General features: G+C 37.8%; 2 protein-coding genes across 4 annotated transcripts; both read left to right on the forward strand.

Moving 5' to 3' along the window:
* The first annotated feature begins 113 nt into the window (after nucleotides 1-113).
* Nucleotides 114-9,315, forward strand: LOC109094178 (fibrous sheath CABYR-binding protein-like). Its single transcript, XM_042730837.1, has 7 exons — nucleotides 114-378; nucleotides 657-717; nucleotides 1,343-1,442; nucleotides 3,421-4,782; nucleotides 8,532-8,595; nucleotides 8,710-8,834; nucleotides 9,004-9,315. Exons 2-7 carry the CDS (start codon nucleotides 673-675, stop codon nucleotides 9,033-9,035), a joined length of 1,728 nt encoding a protein of 575 aa, XP_042586771.1. The 5' UTR covers nucleotides 114-378; nucleotides 657-672; the 3' UTR covers nucleotides 9,036-9,315.
* Nucleotides 9,316-9,898: 583 nt separating this feature from the next.
* LOC109094177 (fibrous sheath CABYR-binding protein) lies at nucleotides 9,899-16,479 on the forward strand. Of its 3 annotated transcripts, none has more exons than XM_019107848.2 (4): nucleotides 9,899-10,049; nucleotides 10,272-10,389; nucleotides 12,289-13,296; nucleotides 15,879-16,479. In XM_019107848.2, the coding sequence occupies exons 1-4, from the start codon at nucleotides 10,005-10,007 to the stop codon at nucleotides 16,043-16,045; spliced, it is 1,338 nt and encodes a 445-aa protein (XP_018963393.2). In that variant the 5' UTR covers nucleotides 9,899-10,004; the 3' UTR covers nucleotides 16,046-16,479. The 3 variants fall into 3 exon arrangements, with proteins under 3 accessions (XP_018963393.2, XP_042586776.1, XP_042586777.1); XM_042730842.1 differs by having other exon boundaries at nucleotides 10,272-10,383; XM_042730843.1 differs by having other exon boundaries at nucleotides 10,272-10,377.
* The last annotated feature ends 149 nt before the right edge of the window (nucleotides 16,480-16,628 follow it).

Here is a 16,628-nt window from a genome sequence, read left to right on the forward strand (position 1 = left end):
AAGAAGACACTTTCGCTGCTAATAATAACACTTCAGTATTATTAAATGTAACGATTTATTAGTATTCCATTTCACTTCATATTTTGCATTGTTAGGTGAAAAAAACATCACGTCGTTTGTACAGGACATGATTACAATCATGTTATTGGTGTGGTTGTGGAGGGGGCGTGTTCGTTATGCAAGGGCGCTTCTGTAGTGTGCTGCGCTTCAGTGCTGCACTTCTTTTTACTGCGCTGAGATCTTTCTTGAGTTTATTATCTGTCGGCCGTGAATGATTTATCAAACTGGAGCTTTGATTTAAAGATTTGTCACAGTCAGGTATCTTTAGGATTCAGTGGCACATTGACCTGCACAAAACACACAAAACATCTCATCTAGGTAATTTGAATTTATTTTATTTTAATGTAAATGATGTGCATAACAAACACTGAGCACTGTCAATGTTAGCTATTGCATTTTCTAGATCTTTGCAATCTGCTAGATATAAAAATACCGAACAGATCAGATTTCGAGCAAATTCTGAGTAACAAATCTGATTTTTTTATTTTATTTATTGTTTTTATAAACAGTAGTTGCAAGAGCTTTAAATTGACGATGCTAAATATTTACAATCGCACGTTGTCGACACTGATTTATGCAGCTGTTTTTCATCATAGGCTTTCTGCAGTAAAGATGGCAGCCTCTTTGCTCAGGGTAGGACGGCTCGGATCTCTAAGGGTAATCCACTGTTTTTTTTTCCCCACGTTTGTTATGAAATATGCATGCATTTACATATTCGTATTATTTAAACGTGTGAAACTGCGTAGTCAGAGTCCTCTTGTGAACACAAGCTGATGCTGCTCGAATGTTAAAGCACTGAAGCATTTAATCCACTCAGACCCGACGCATGAATACCTTCTTTGTGCTGTATTTACATGCACGACATTATTTTCATGAAAACATTCCTGGTATTAAAAAGTGCATTTACTCAGCGTGGATCACATTTTATGCATCAGAACCCTGGATCTAAAATAGTGTAAAATGTCTGAGTTTCAAATAATTGTTTAATGGTTTTTTTAATTAATTTATTTTTTTATGTGCTTTCCCCCTATATTTTCGTTTTTATTTAGTGTTCCTAACATATTTTGTTTAAATGTCCATTTGGAAAAACTGAAAGTGTTGTTCATCTGGCAGACTTTCCGTGAGAACATTGTGTACTTTTTGCTGGTACATTTCTTTGAGACCACAGCAAACAATGTACAGTAGTATAAATAGAACTGCATAAAGGTGGTTGTGATTGTTCATAGGGATTTGCTGTGTTTCTTTGAAGTCTATGTTGTTTTTGTGTGTCTCTTGTTGTTAGTGTCTGCAGACGGAGGGCTTGAGCTCTATCAGAAGAGCTCCTGCTGTAGCTTTCAGCTCCAAATCTGGGGACAGCAAGAAGTCCAAAAAGTCCAACAAAGGTAAATCTTTCTTTAATTTAGGTCATGATAATTTTGTATATGTCATGTGCCATTCATTTTCGGGGAGGAAGACTCTGTGTGGTTCAGATCTTGACACCATACATGGGAAAACTGAGGTTTGTGTGGTTCAGGGGACATATCCTCTGACCTCAGCTGTTGTTTCTGAACCTGCTGGAGTGTGTTTTGTGCCTGTCTCTTACTGTGTAATGTTGGAGTAATACCATGCAAAGAAAAATATCCATACCAAAGTCATTGCCAAAAGTGTTCAAACTCTTTGTTGACATAATATTAAGACTGTCATATTTTACTTCTGCACATTTTTCTAATTTAAACAAACTGCTACAATAAATAAACTTTACATTCAAATTTATTTGCACTCACCTACTCACAAAATCACACATACAGTCACCTGATGCAACTCTAACAGGGTGATCAGGCCCCAAATGCAAAGCCTGCTATTATGATGAATTAAATGCACCAAAAATCGCATGTTTAAAATCTTTATTTTTGCTTTTTTTTTTTTTTTTTTTTTTTAATGTTTAAGAAATTTCAAATGTTTCTATCAAGTTTAGGATGTATTCCGGAATCAAATGCGTTTTTTTCCATTTTGTTACAGTTTACACTGTCAGCACAATGTATTTGCAGACTTTTTGGCAATGGCTGTATATGCAAAAGGTAAAGATGGTCTAGAATCTCCTAAAATCAATAACAGATCGATTTGTGGTGCCAGCATCTTTTAAGCACAAGCAGTACTTGTTTAGTGCATGAATTATTCGATTTATAAAAGCTTGAACTGACATCAGACAATAAAAGGGTTTGACAGTGGTTTTGAAGTAGAAATTTGCATAGGTCTATGAAACTATGAAACTATGAAACAGTCAGTTTGTTGAGTATGTGAGCTTTGTGGTTAAAATAAAAATGTAATTTTAAGAAATAAATGTTATATTACCTGAAACCAACAGGCCCAGATCTATATTTTTTATTAAGACACAAAGATGGTAAGTTGATTATAATATAAATTTAAATCTTGTTTTTTTTTTTTTTCTCTCTCTGTGGGCATTTTTAAACAAGTAAAACTAGTCGCATGGAGTTCTTAAAGATAACCTAATGACCTGTTATTCATAATTGTTGCTGTACAATGTTCCTCTGAGGTTAGAGGTGGCAGAGGGCTTAAGAAAGGGCTTGGCATGTGGTGTTGTACTGGAAGATATGCTTAGTGCTATATGTGGATGTCCTAACTGCTCATATATGCCACCTTGACATTTGGAGTTAAAGAATGCTCTGCATGAATGCGTTCATGAAGCCACTCCCTCTGTTCATCAAAGAGAATCTGGTGAAGCCAATAATCCAACAAGTGACTTCTTGTTGAAAATAAAAGCTAATCAAAACATGTTTTGTGCTGAACATTGCTACATAAATATGAAAATGCCTCTTAGAAATAACTAATTGTAAATAATTGTAATAATCATATTTATTATCAATATTAATAGTAATCATGATGATTGTGTGCTGGTACCACAGTTTGATAATGTTTGACCACAAATTCAAATATATAGTGTGAATGGTTGTGTCATCTGATTCAGAACAGTTACTTGGTGCTACTTTAAAATAATGGTAATATGAGAATATATAGCCTTTTAGCTTCAATAACTCTAGAATTTTGGAATAATTATAATGGAATAGTCTTTTGCATTTTAACTTGTATTTTACAATGGGGTTTACTGAATGTGAAATGTTTAGGTTACTTTTCCTGTTAGATTGCATTTTCAATTAGCCATAGTTCAAATTTGACGTGCACGAGTCAGGTTATAACGTGTTCAAAGGTGCACCACCTCAGTGGATGCTCATCTAATTGTTGAAGAAATGGGGTAAGTTATTTTGCTGTATGAGTTTTGCGGTGTCCATTTAGCCTGATAATGCACATGATGAAGCAAATTTTTATATTTCTATTTTTGCCCTCCTTCCCCATCCATCCTAGAAAAAGCAGCACCAAAAACTTACTTCGATATAGAAAAACTTGTCCAGCACAAATCATATGTGGAATTCCCCAAGAAGGAGGTTTCAGCTTCGGTTGCTGCTGCCTCTACAGAAGCTGCTTCTGTTGCTGCACCTGAACCAGTTGTAACTGCCACAGCGCCTTCAGCCGAAGCAACTGCTCCCAGAGCTGAAGCCATTGCCCCCACATTTGAAGCCATTCCTGTAGCTGAAGCCGCTGCCCCTGTAGTTGAAGCCACTCCTGTAGCTGAAGCCGCTGCCCCTGTAGCTGAAGCCACTGCCCCTGTGGTTGAAGCCGCTGCCCCTGTAGCTGAAGCCGCTGCCCCTGTAGCTGAAGCCGCTGCCCCTGTAGCTGAAGCTGCTGCCCCTGTAGCTGAAGCCACTGCCCCTGTGGTTGAAGCCGCTGCCCCTGTAGCTGAAGCCGCTGCCCCTGTAGCTGAAGCCGCTGCCCCTGTAGCTGAAGCCGCTGCCCCTGTAGCTGAAGCCACTCCTGTAGCTGAAGCCGCTGCCCCTGTAGTTGAAGACACTCCTGTAGCTGAAGCCGCTGCCCCTGTAGTTGAAGCCACTCCTGTAGCTGAAGCCGCTGCCCCTGTAGTTGAAGACACTCCTGTAGTTGAAGCCGCTGCCTCTGTAGTTGAAGACACTCCTGTAGTTGAAGCCACTCCTGTAGCTGAATCCGCTGCCCCTGTAGTTGAAGCCACACCTGAAGTTAAAGCAACCCCTGCAGCTGAAGCCGCTGCCCCTGTAGTTTTGGCCACTCCTGTAGCTGAATCCGCTGCCCCTGTAGTTGAAGCCACACCTGAAGTTAAAGCAACCCCTGCAGCTGAAGCCGCTGCCCCTGTAGTTGAAGCCACTCCTGTAGCTGAAGCTGCTGCCCCTGTAGTTGAAGCCACACCTGTAGCTGAAGCCGCTGCCCCTGAAGTTGAAGCCACACCTGAAGTTGAAGCCACCCCTGCAGCTGAAGCCGCTGCCCCTGTAGCTGAAGCCATTGAGCCTACACCTGAGGCCACAGTTTGCCCTCCAGAAACCATTCCTGAAACTGCATCCCCTGCAGTGGAAGCTGCAGCTCCTGAAGCCCCTGCTGCACCAGCCTCTGAAGATGCACCTACAGAAGATGCCCCTCTCCAGGAAGCAGTTGCTGAGGTTGTAGAAGCTGTCAGTGAAGTAGTTGCAGAAGTTGTGGCGGAAGCTTCCCCAGTTGTAGAGGCTGTTGCTGAGGTAGCTGGAGAATCTAGCCCTGTTGAGGTGGTTGCAGAGGCAGCTCCTGCTGAAGAGCTGATAGATCCTGCCCCTGTGATCTCAGACGCTACTGAAGTTCCAGCAGAAGTTGTGGAGACGCCTGAGGGTACACATCATATCCCCTATAACCCCCTTTCAGATACTGGGATTTTGAAAGCAATTTTTTTTCTCAATTTTGGTTACAGGTTTAATATACAAATTTGTAATGCTAATGGTAAAGATATCATCACAATGCATTTTACCCTTTTATTTATACACTTTCATTTATTACAGTATGTCATTAGCTTTTTTCATTGCATTGCATTGCCATGTGTTAGTTCATAGCATACATGCAAATGCATTTAGGGGTGAAACGGTTTATAAAAACAACAATAGTTCAGTATTGTGACGGGTCTTCTGCTATCCTGCTAGTATCCTTCCTCTATAAAACTTTGTGTTACTGTGAATATGTTGTTCCTTTGGTTACCTCAGTTGTTTTTGTTGGGAGTGCAAAAAAACGAAAGGATTATGGTCAGTGTAGACCACTAAAGGTCGCTCCGATGACCCTACGTAGACCTCAAAGTGTTGCAGGGCCCAAATCAGAATCAGTGCCTCCTTCTCTATTACTGAATAATTAAGCTGAAAAGAATCGAACATCCTAGAGAAGAACCCCACTGGACGATTAATGCCATCTTCAGATCTCTGCAACAAGACCGTACCAGCACCACATTACTGGCATCCATATGAAATTGAAAAGGGTGGTCAAACTTTGGGGCGGAAAATACAGGTGCCTCCGTAAGCAGCATTTTTATTTTCTCAAATACCTGCTGACAAACAGAAGACTAACAAAAACACTCCTCCCCACTACAAATTAGAAAGGGGCATTGCAACAGTAGAAAAAATTCTACAAAAACAATGATAAAATCCATCCATGCCCAAAAATCGCATCAACTATTTTTTTGGTAATGGGCATAGGATACTTATCTATAGCTTCCACCTTGGTGCGGATGGCACTTTACGTTGACCAGCCACCTTTCCAAGATAACCGTAGCTTTTGCAAACTCACATTTTAATAAATTTACTGTCAAATTGGTTTTAAAAAAACTATGAAAAAGTATTTGAATATGAAGGAAGTGTTCCTCCCAAGTATGACTGAAAACAATGATATCATGTAAAAGTACTGTGCAACCCAGTAGGCCAGATATAACCCTATTCATTAAACATTAAAAGGTTGCAGTTGCGTTTCGCAACCCGGAAACTCGTTACCAAAATAATCCTGAAGATGTAACAAACGCCCAAATCTCTTGTGCCCTGTACGTCAAATGGACCTGCCAGTATCCCTTTAGTAGATCGAACTCACAAATCTGGAATTTTCTACCTGATCAACACAGTCTTCGATCCGCGGCAACGGAAGGGAATCAGGCATCGTAATGCCTGTACCTGGTCACTCGCTTGGAAAGAACGTCTCTCTGTACGAAGGTCAAAAAGACATTTCATTTGTTCCTGTGCTTTACTAAAACATGCTTTTGCCAATTGACAGACTTCACAAAATTTTCGGACAGAAATCATTAACATATGTCAAGACATTCTTAGGGGGGTGCGAATTTTCCAAATCAGCTGCCAAAACAGCCAAAGGGACAAAGGTACATCGTGACTAAAAACCAGCTCAGTTGGACCAAAGCCGGTACTTTCTTTTATAGAGATTTATAGAGGAAGGAAGGAACTGGTGACATGAGTTCTGGCTAATGGGTCTCCTAGCTATACCCACTGGCCGGCCGTAGCAGGATAGCAGGAGACTCGTCACACTATGCATTTGATTAATTAGGGCTAATATTGGATAATTACACCTTCATGGTGTTTAATAGAGTATTAAGGTCACAATTAATTGGAAATGTAAAAAATAATATTTACTAAATTGTACCAAAACGGTGACAACAGAACACTATCTTTAGAAACCGTGAAACCCCTAATTGTTTCTCTACAACATCACAACAGAAACTCAAGTTGCTCAATCAAGGCTATATTCATTTTCTAAGCTGGGGCAGAGATGGCACACCATTTTTCTTTATGATGGTGTATTTTAAGTCTGTGCCCTGGTTTTCAGTCCATGAATATAGCCAGTCTCCCTATCCGTCATCCGTCTTTGCGCATGTCTGCATTATATATGTTTGTTTGTAATTTTTTGAGTCGTCATGTTATGCAATGCATGTTTTTCACTGCATAATTTCACTGACTGCTACCTTTCAGTTATATTTTTCATTTTTGCAGCTTATTTTTTATTATTTTATCAGCTTTTTTACACTGGTCTCTTTTTTTTCCACTGTTTTCTGTTCTTGGAGTTGTTCATTATTCCATGTATTTGACCTCTTGTATCCTGCTCCTGTCTTACTTTGCTTCTTTCATTGAAATCTTTTGTCTTTGTTCAGTCCTTGTATTTATGACCTCACTCCTCAGAGAGTAATTGTATTTACTAGGGCTATCAATTTATCATGAATTTAGTACACTAAAAAGGAACTTGGTATAGGCTTTAGTTTGAAACAGTTGCACAAATAATTACAAAGAAATGGCAAATAACATGTTGACTATAATGTGAAATTTTGTGAAAATAGTTCACTGTTAAAAATGTGAAACTTCACATTTACCCAAATTGAAGTGCCAATTTACTGCCCATCAATTTAATGTCAGTTTGGTTTATTTAATTTGTAAAAGCTTTTGGAATAACACATTTAACTGAGTTGAAGAACTTGAAATGCTCATTGCGCAAGGCGCTAAAAAACAGCGAGCTTCAACACAAGACGTGTCCGTTTTAGTATATTTACAAAGACTGACAATTAAAAAAACAGCACTTATGGTCCTGTATAAATGTACCTTAAGTCTACAACAGGCAAACAGAAAAAATAGATTACTGTTGAATATAAGCAAAATTTTGTTGTAATGTATATTGTCTTAAAAGCCACTTTTTTGTAAATTTATTAAGTTAATTGATATAATTGACTGCCCTATTATATACAAATTATTATTATTACAATTGTTTTCTCATTTATGCCCCATCCCAACACCACCATCTGTAAAGATAACACTTCATTTGTTGTGCTTTATTAGAAATTGTCACTTTGTCAAAACAAATGTTGGGTTTTCTTTCCTGTTAAAGTCACAGTTAGGTAAAATCTTAGGTTTAAGATCTCATCACAGGTGATGCACTGCTATGTTTGGACTAGTTTGTTTCTGAGTATGGTAACATGTAAATGTACTTTGACCTTACCTTTCTTTCCTGTTGCTCTTTCCTCACCCAAATGCACTTTCTTTGTCAGTGTCTCACTTTTCTTCCCAGGGGGTCGCATGATATCAGTGATTGGTTAATTATCCTCTTATCTTTTCCTGTGTACTGTGGTTTAGATGTCAGAGTTAAATATGAAATGCCCCTTACCCACTTTCCCAATATGGTGTATGGTGCATAGTTTGAGATTGAGATTGCACTGTTTGCTGTATGTGGAATGGAAGCAACAGTTTATTACAGGATGCAAAATTAAGAATGTATGACAACTACTTGAATCAATAATCATGAGTTGTTTGATGGGCATTTGTTTATGATTATTACACAATCACTCTTATGAGATGAAATGCTTCCGTTTCATTTCAGTGTAGATGCAACCTCTGTCCTAGTTACTCACCGCCTGACCTGCTCCTTGACTCGGTTCTCTTTAGTTCACTAGATCTAGTCTCCACACCAGGCACTCTTCTCATGCATGAGGGTTAAAGACGACTGATTTCTTCTTTACTGTACAAGATTTCAAGGATTCTGGCATCCATATACATGTCTGTTTCTTAGAGATTGTATTAACGCTTGTTAATTGTTGTGTTTCCTGTGATTGTCAGCTGGATTGGACCCCATTCAGAAACTTTTCCTGGATTCAATTCGCGCATACTCCACAAAAAGCGGGTGCGTGGTGTTTTACTATCATACTCTCTTGCTCGTCTCTGAAGAGTGATGCTGCTTTGCGATCTTACTTTTGTTTTTAAAGTAAATTGATAGTTATTGTTCATGTTTTCTCAGTGCCGCTGGTGGTCTAGTTGATGCCGGTCCTGAATATCAGAAGGCTCTTGCTGAGGAAATAACTAAACTGCAGCGGTTGTACGGTGGTGGTGATCTGTCTTCCTTCCCTGAGTTCAAATTCCCTGGTGTGTACATTTATTTACATCCAAAATTGTCAATTCCAATACTCCAAACATCAATAATACAAGTTTTAGGCCTGACATTTCAGTTTTGTTTTTTGTATCAATGCATTTGTCCTAAAGTTGAATTTTTTGCAGTGCATTTGACAAACATTATCCCTTTTTGTATTTACAGAGCCTAAATTTGATGAAGTGCCCTCCAAGTAAACTTCTGATCCTCTCCTGTGCCCCAGTGCAAATTTGTGAAAGAAGTCTATTAAATGACTTTAATCTGTACAAGTGAATATTTTGTGAGACTCTAAATACTAAATAGATATTTTTCAAATATTATTATGTCTGATGGACAAAGCGACCTGTGTTATGTATAATGCACATGTTGAAAATGAGCATAAGCTTAGCTGTGAAATAAATGCTTGTTGCTTTTCATAGTGTTTGTTAGTGTATAATATCTGGGAAAAGAGCAGAATAAACTGAGCCACGCATCTTCTGTCTGGTCTGGATGTTTTAATTTTAGAAATGTGAATAAAATGCATCTGAAATTGTGTGCAGTGGTATATTTCATCATAGGTTTTGGATTAGCCTGCACAGCACTTTATCTTTTATAACATGAGATTTTAACCAAATATATGCATTGATTTTTGTTTAAAATGTGAAATGTTTCAACAAGATTTGTGTGTCTGTGCACGCGAAAAATTACAGTTTTGGACATATAAGAACTATCTTTTTAAAAATGGCTCAAAGTAACTACAAATGAGAATTTAAAACAAATATATTTTAAGAAAAGAAAATCTGTGTGGAGCATGCCCCTGATCCGCACAACATTATCTCCTTTCTGTGTATTATATGGATATTTAGATGGGCCTAATGAATGTTGTCTATATAAGCCGCAAAATTGTGTCCTTTAAGGGGGTATGCAATGACTGTATTATAAAAAGTGACTTGAACTTAATATCAAAATCGATTTTGTTCATTTTAAATCTGTAAGAAGCATCCAGCAAACGATTTTACTATGGACATTTTTCACTTCTGCATTTATCAAATTAAATTACACTATTTTGTAAAGTTATGAAGACTTGCATTAAGTTCTTTCTTGTTTAAAAATAAAACAAAGGCTTCATTTTGAGGGAACTATTGAGTTTCATTTTCGACCCGGACAATAATAAGAGGAGAACAAAGATGGCGACGTCCCTGCTCAGGTTAGGTCGACTTGGATCTGTGAAGGTAACAATCGACTCATTTTCGCTGTATTTCTACAAAGATTGTCTAGAGATCCTTTATAAATGCATTTAAAGAGACTTTCGCATAAGATTTTGGTGAAGACACGTAAAAACGTGACTTAAAGCTCTGTCCGTTTTAACCTTAATAGTGGCATGTCAGTAACTAATTGTAGAGTCATTTAAAAATGTCACTGGATTAATAATAGGTTTTTCTGTGTTCATACAGGGTCTCCTGCGTGAGGGCTGGGGTACACCTAACACCTCATTTGTTGCAGCTCTCTGCACTAAAACGGACGTCCCACCCAAAACTGCAAAGAAGGCAAAGGCTTCAAGTAAGAGTAAGAGTAAGAGCATGCTTTTTTCTTTCCATGCATCTCCCATCTCGAGTTTAAGTCCATAATGTCCTGTTTGTGTTAAGATCACACATACTATACTCAAGCCTCACTCGTAATCTGTCTACAGCATGATTCTATGATGTGTGTAATTAATATTTGTGCTTTGAGGTTCTGTAGGTGATCTTAGCCTTCGGGCCTGTGTCAATAACCCACACTTGCATGCTTACATGAGTCTATACTTCCATGATGTGTATCTCCTGTGTTTTCTTTTTCTTCCAAATTTGATCTAATACCTGATTTAACTGACAAAACTATGAAGCGTTTCTCCTTTTTCTCACAATTTTGGGGCATATGAGTTCCATGATGAATGTTGGGATACACTTAGCCTCAAATGCTGGCCTGAAGCGGTATTAGGGTTAGTGTGGGTTTAGTCTGCATTAAGGTCGCTGAGCTTTTGGCATTTTTCAGACCTGGGACAGTCTTGTGCATGCACTTCCTGTCACATGCACACACTGTAAAGTGGCCAAGACCGCAAGTGTGGGTATTTTGGACAGGCCCTTAGACTCCGGATTAGATCACACTAGATCCCATCCCTTCAACCTCATGCTTTCTAAAGCATCATTTACTTTTGGCTGAAATGGTTGAGGACATACAACGGAAGCTCATGCAGTTATATTAATTGGTTTTAAAAGCATGCACAAATTTCCTTTAAAGATATCTGCATGACTATTCTTGTTCAAGGGATTCTTGAATGCTTTTACTGTTGTAGGTGACATTTTCACAAACAGTTTGTAGTACTGTGCAAAGTAATGGTTTTAATGATGTTGTATGGTATTGGACATACTGAAGCTTTTTCTTCTTCTTCTTCTTTCTTCTTTCACACTTATAAAGCATGATTTGCTATTATTCCGTCATGTCATTTAAGAGAGTATTGTATTGGACATGCATAATTTGTACACGCCATTGAGTGCAAGGTGATGAATAGGTATATTCCTTGGAATTAACACAGTTAACATTTTAACAAAATTAACATTTTAAAACTTAGCAATATTTAGCAAAATATCTTTTTTGTTGTTGTTTTTTTATCTTTTAGTAGTACATTAGTATATGCATTACTATCATTAAAAAGACTGTGGTCAGTAAGATTTTTTCTTATGGTTTTGAAAGAAATCTCTTATGTTCACCAAGGCTGCATTTATTTGATCAAAAATACAAAAATTTTAATTTAAATAAATTGTGAAATAATTATTTAAATTTCAATTATAAACTTTACATTTTTTTCTGTGATGGCAAAGCTGAATTTTTTTCAGCATTATTTGATGAATAGAAAGGTTATTTATATATATATATGTATATGTATGTATGTATGTATCTTTTTTACTATTATTATGTCTTTACTGTCACTTTTGATCTGAATGAAATTATACATTTCTTTACACAAAAAATCTTACCGAGACTAAACTTCTTAACAGTAGTGTAGGTGGCCTCTAGAATTACAAAAAGGACTTAAAGGCACAAAACAACAATTTTGACATTTTTATGTGGTCTTTAAATTAAATGATTACTCTACAGTGTGCTTGCACATTAGCTGGACTAAACTGAAAATGCAGTTTTTAGCCTGGTTTTGCTGAAGACTTTATGGGTCATTTGAACGTTTATAGCAAAAAGATTTTGTTCTTTCCACATTCAAGTTCTGCTGTGCCTGCATGCCTTTTGCCTAGATAGAAAATAACAGCCTTGGAGGTTTCTAAGTGGACTGACAAGCCTTAAAGGGACTTTGATAGGGTGTGCAAGGTTTTCTTATGGTGTTTGCTGGGTTTAACAGTTCCATTGAACAGGAGGGTTTCTCAAATGTAATAAACTACAAAAGCAATCTCATATATTTTATCCCATTTACCATTTCCTCAGCCGATGAGAGGGCCTCTCTTCTAGCCTACAAGCCCACAGTTGCCTTCCCTTCTAAGCTGTCTGCCACAGGATTTCTTCCCAAAGATGTAGCTTTAGATGAGTCTGAACCCACTGAGGCTGTTTCCACAGCCGCTGCAAGTGAGACGACAGCTGGTGGTCCAGCTGCTGATACAGCAGCAGCTGAAGTTGCTGTTGAAGAGGCAAAGATCACTGAAGTCCCACCTACTAATGAAGTCTCTACAAAAAGCAAAGGAAGTAAGGCCTCAGATGTTGAGGCAGAAGTACAGAAAGATCAAGACGGTAGCTCTTCTTCATCCTCATCCTCCAGTGATTCTGATTCAGACTCTGATTCTGATGATGAAAAACCAAAGACTGAAACACCAGAAACACTACAGTCTGGAGAGAAAGCAGCAGAGGAGAAGAAAGCTCCTGGTCCGACTACTAAACAAGTAGATAAGAAAGCGTTGCCTGAATCTGCCTCATTTGGAGAAGCTCAAGAAAGTTCAAAAACTGTGACTAAAGCAAAACCAGAAGAGGTTCCTGCACCAAGTGCCAAACCAGATGGATCAGATGAGACCCTTCTTGATCCTGCTCCTATAGTATCCTCCTCCACAACTGAATCGATTCCAGAAATCTCCAGTGAATACATTAAAGCTGACACTACTGATAAGATAGTGGACACCGCAATAGATGTTAAAATGGCTCCGGTGGAGGAGATTGTTGTTGAAAAGGAACCAGAAATCAAAGCTGAAGATGCTGTCAAAGTTGCTGCAGAAGTTGTCCCAGAAGTCCCTACAGAAGCCACTCCTGAAGAAGTAGTAAAAACTGCAGTGGAAGCTAGTCCTGGAGTAGCTTCTGAGGCTTCTGGAGATGCTGCAGCTAAACCTGAACCCAAAGCTGAGGCGGGAACGCCAGCAGCCCCTTCAGAAGAGCTGGTAGACCCTGCTCCTGTGGCCGCTGATGCTGTGGAGGCTCGGGCTGAGACCAACGTTGTGGAGACACCTGAGGGTACACCGCACATCCTTACTCAGTTTCTTTCTCTGGATCCGTCACATCACAGAAACACATTTCTCTAACCATTTATTCAACACTAAAATCTTTTTAGTGGGATTGCTTTTGCACAAAGGCTTTGCAACTTTTAATCTTCGTTATGCATTTGCATTACATTTGCTCTCCTTATTTAGTTCTTTCATTAACTAATGCATTTTCATTCATTTGCATGACTTTGCATGACTTATTCATTAATTCTACCTGGATGTTTGGGTTGAGGTTTAAAATGGCTTCTATTAATTCTATTCATTACTCACTACTCTTCTGTCTGTATTGTAGTATAATAATATAATTAACCATACAACTAATTTCAAAATAGTTCTGTAGAGAGTGATATTAACAATAGTACTGTATATATTATAGTCACTTTAATAGTGCTCCCCCTCCTGTGCATTTCAAGGTGTTCACACATAAAGCAATATAAAGCAAGAAAGTAACTGTAAGTAATTAGAGTAATTTTCATTTCTGATAACATGAGCAGCAGGGACGGTCGGTTTAGAGTCCTGGATTAGTCATATTCCCCTTTCTCCTATCCAGTTGTTTCCTGCCACTTTCAACTGCCCTAGCTAAATAAAATAAATAAAGATAAAAAAAGTTAATAATCTTCATGCAAATGAGAAGTGATGCAGTGCTGCTCCACAAAGGCAAATCACAGTAACTAGTTTTGTGTAGTCTCTCCTGTGTGAGATTCATTCATGCATATCATCATCATGATGGATGATTATTTATGATGCATTTTAACAGATTTTCAAAAGCTATGACTCTTCACTGTATGAACGTCTACTTAAACCAATACTATTCCCACTCCAGTGATAAAATTGCTGTATGTATGAATGCATTTTAAGCACATTGGTGGGGTAGAATAGTTGTGGTTCATTACATTTCTTGGTTACACTGTTTTAAGGTGTCCTTGTTATACTGTAATTATACATCAAAGCACCGAGTAATATTAATTAACTACATGTATTTACTATATAGTTAGGATTAGGGTTTGTCTTGGGGTTGCATGCATGTAATTCTACATACTTAATTGTTATTATAATAGTAAGTATGTAACATCTGTAACAAGGACACCTTAAATAAAATGTTACCTATTTTCTTTCCATAAAAACCAACAAACTAAAAGCAACTTGTCTCATAATTGTCATGGTCAACACCTTATTTATTTATTGCAAGAAACAGTTACTTAAAATGTTTCTGTATGTTTCTGTCCACTGGTGCAGAGCGACTGGGGGATGAGTGTGTGTTTTCTCTATGGGAGCTGAGTTTTGGATATTGGAATAAGTAATAAAAGCATTGTGCAACTAAGCATTCAGAAAAGTAATACATGATGGTGTCATTGACTGCATTCATACTGAAGACCACCCTGCTGTGTTTCGAGTGCTATTAAGTGGGTTTCTTCCACACCACTGGACACATCGGATAAAGCCAACTTTACATTTAAGTGATTTTCTTCAGATTTTTTTTTTCACCCTTCCAGTTAGTAGCCTGCTAGCTTTTGTGGTTTCTTTTTTTTTTCTTAATGGACAATGTAAAGCACTGTTCTCACTCTTCTGTTCCTTTCACACTTTCTGCCCCTGTATGAGCATCTCCACTCCCATGCCTTATTTATATTTTATGCTAGATGTACATATTTTCTTAAATTGTGAAATATTGTTTGTTTGATCCTGTTACATTAATGGTAATATTTCTCCATGTGAAGACTAAAGTTAATCCATTCATGTTCCTGTTTCAGCATCCCATATTGATGTTTTTAAGCGATTGAGATCATATATAATGAGGTTACTTACTGACACCATCAGTCAAAACCCTCCCTTTTTAATCTTGTATAGTTTTAATGTTTTGTTCTGTAATAACAAATAAGTGTGTTATGTCGAGATTCATGAATGTGGGGTGTTTGATGGTTTGTGCACTTAGGCTGTAACCTGTGGGTGTTATAATGTTGTTTTATAACATTTATAGTAAAACCGAGCAAAATAATAGAGTAATGTGGAAAGATCGTGTGTTTATAAGCATCTGGTTTACTTAAAGGTTTGATTGACTGGAGGTGTAGTAGGTGAAACGGAAAATTACAGAGTAATTAAGGTTATTGTGAGAGAAACTGTCAGACGTCTGCAGTCTAGGTAAAAAGCTTGGAGGCCCCTCACACCTTTTTGTGTAAAGGACCACCTGTGGATTGAAAGTGATTATTGTAATGCCATGAAAGTGTGAAGATTCAAATCAGAAACCCTTTTGAAGAGTAAGGAATTAACAGGAAGACTCTTCCTCGGCTCTCTTAAATGTGCTTCCTTCTATGATCACTTCACCTTGTAGTTTAATTTTTACTTTGGTTTGTCCTTGCACAAATATTTTTTATTCAGGCTTTTCTTCCAGTCTAAAAGAAATGTTCAGTTACTTGTTCCTTGGGCACAGTACTCATTGTATGGGCTTTTTTCCTTAAACAACTTTCTGTTGCTGTCAGTTGCATTTTGTGTGGTGTTTTTTTTTTTCCCAGTTCCACATGTCTTACATTTAATCTCTTACATTATTGATTTCCTCAGAAAAAGCCCCAGAGAAAGCCCCGGAGCCGGAGCCTGAGCCGGAGCCCTTTGACAACACCACGTACAAGAACCTGCAGCACCACCAATACAACATGTTCACCTTCTCTGATATGGATGTAGAGCTGTCTAAATACCGTCTGCCCCAGCCTTCCGCAGGCAGACGCTGAGCCTGTGCTATTGCTGCCTTTCTCCACAACCCTGCTTCTTCCACATGTTCATTGTTCTCAGATGATTTACTGGCAAATCTCAAGATTTATGCTATAATTCTATAATTATGGAATTAAAATGATTTAACATAATCAGAGTGGTTCCAGAATTATTTTGTTGCTGTTTTCTTCTACAGTATTTGAATCTCAATTTATACTTTATTCTAACGAGGCTATGCTTGCTTTGAATTCGTTACACTGTTTATTGCATAAAGGAGGGTAGTGTGCTTCTAACTTTGAAGTGGAAAATGGCTGAAATGCTGTATTTCCTGAATTAATTAAAAGGTGAGACTAAAAGGTTCAAAATGAGCTCATTTCTAATGTTTTATGACTAATTTCTGCCTCATATTAATTATTAGTTTCTGCCGCAGAATTAAAACATTTGAAAAAGGTGATTGTGGTTTTTTTTATCTCAGAATTCATATTGTATTTCTTGAAATTCTAAGCAAAAATACTATGATTTTAATATCTTCTTGCAATTCATATTTGTTCTTAGAATCTTTGTTTCCACAACATAATTGAAAATATAAGGATAAATGTGACA

This window comes from Cyprinus carpio, chromosome B9, assembly GCF_018340385.1.
Source record: "Cyprinus carpio isolate SPL01 chromosome B9, ASM1834038v1, whole genome shotgun sequence".
Classification (NCBI taxonomy): Eukaryota; Metazoa; Chordata; class Actinopteri; order Cypriniformes; family Cyprinidae; genus Cyprinus; species Cyprinus carpio.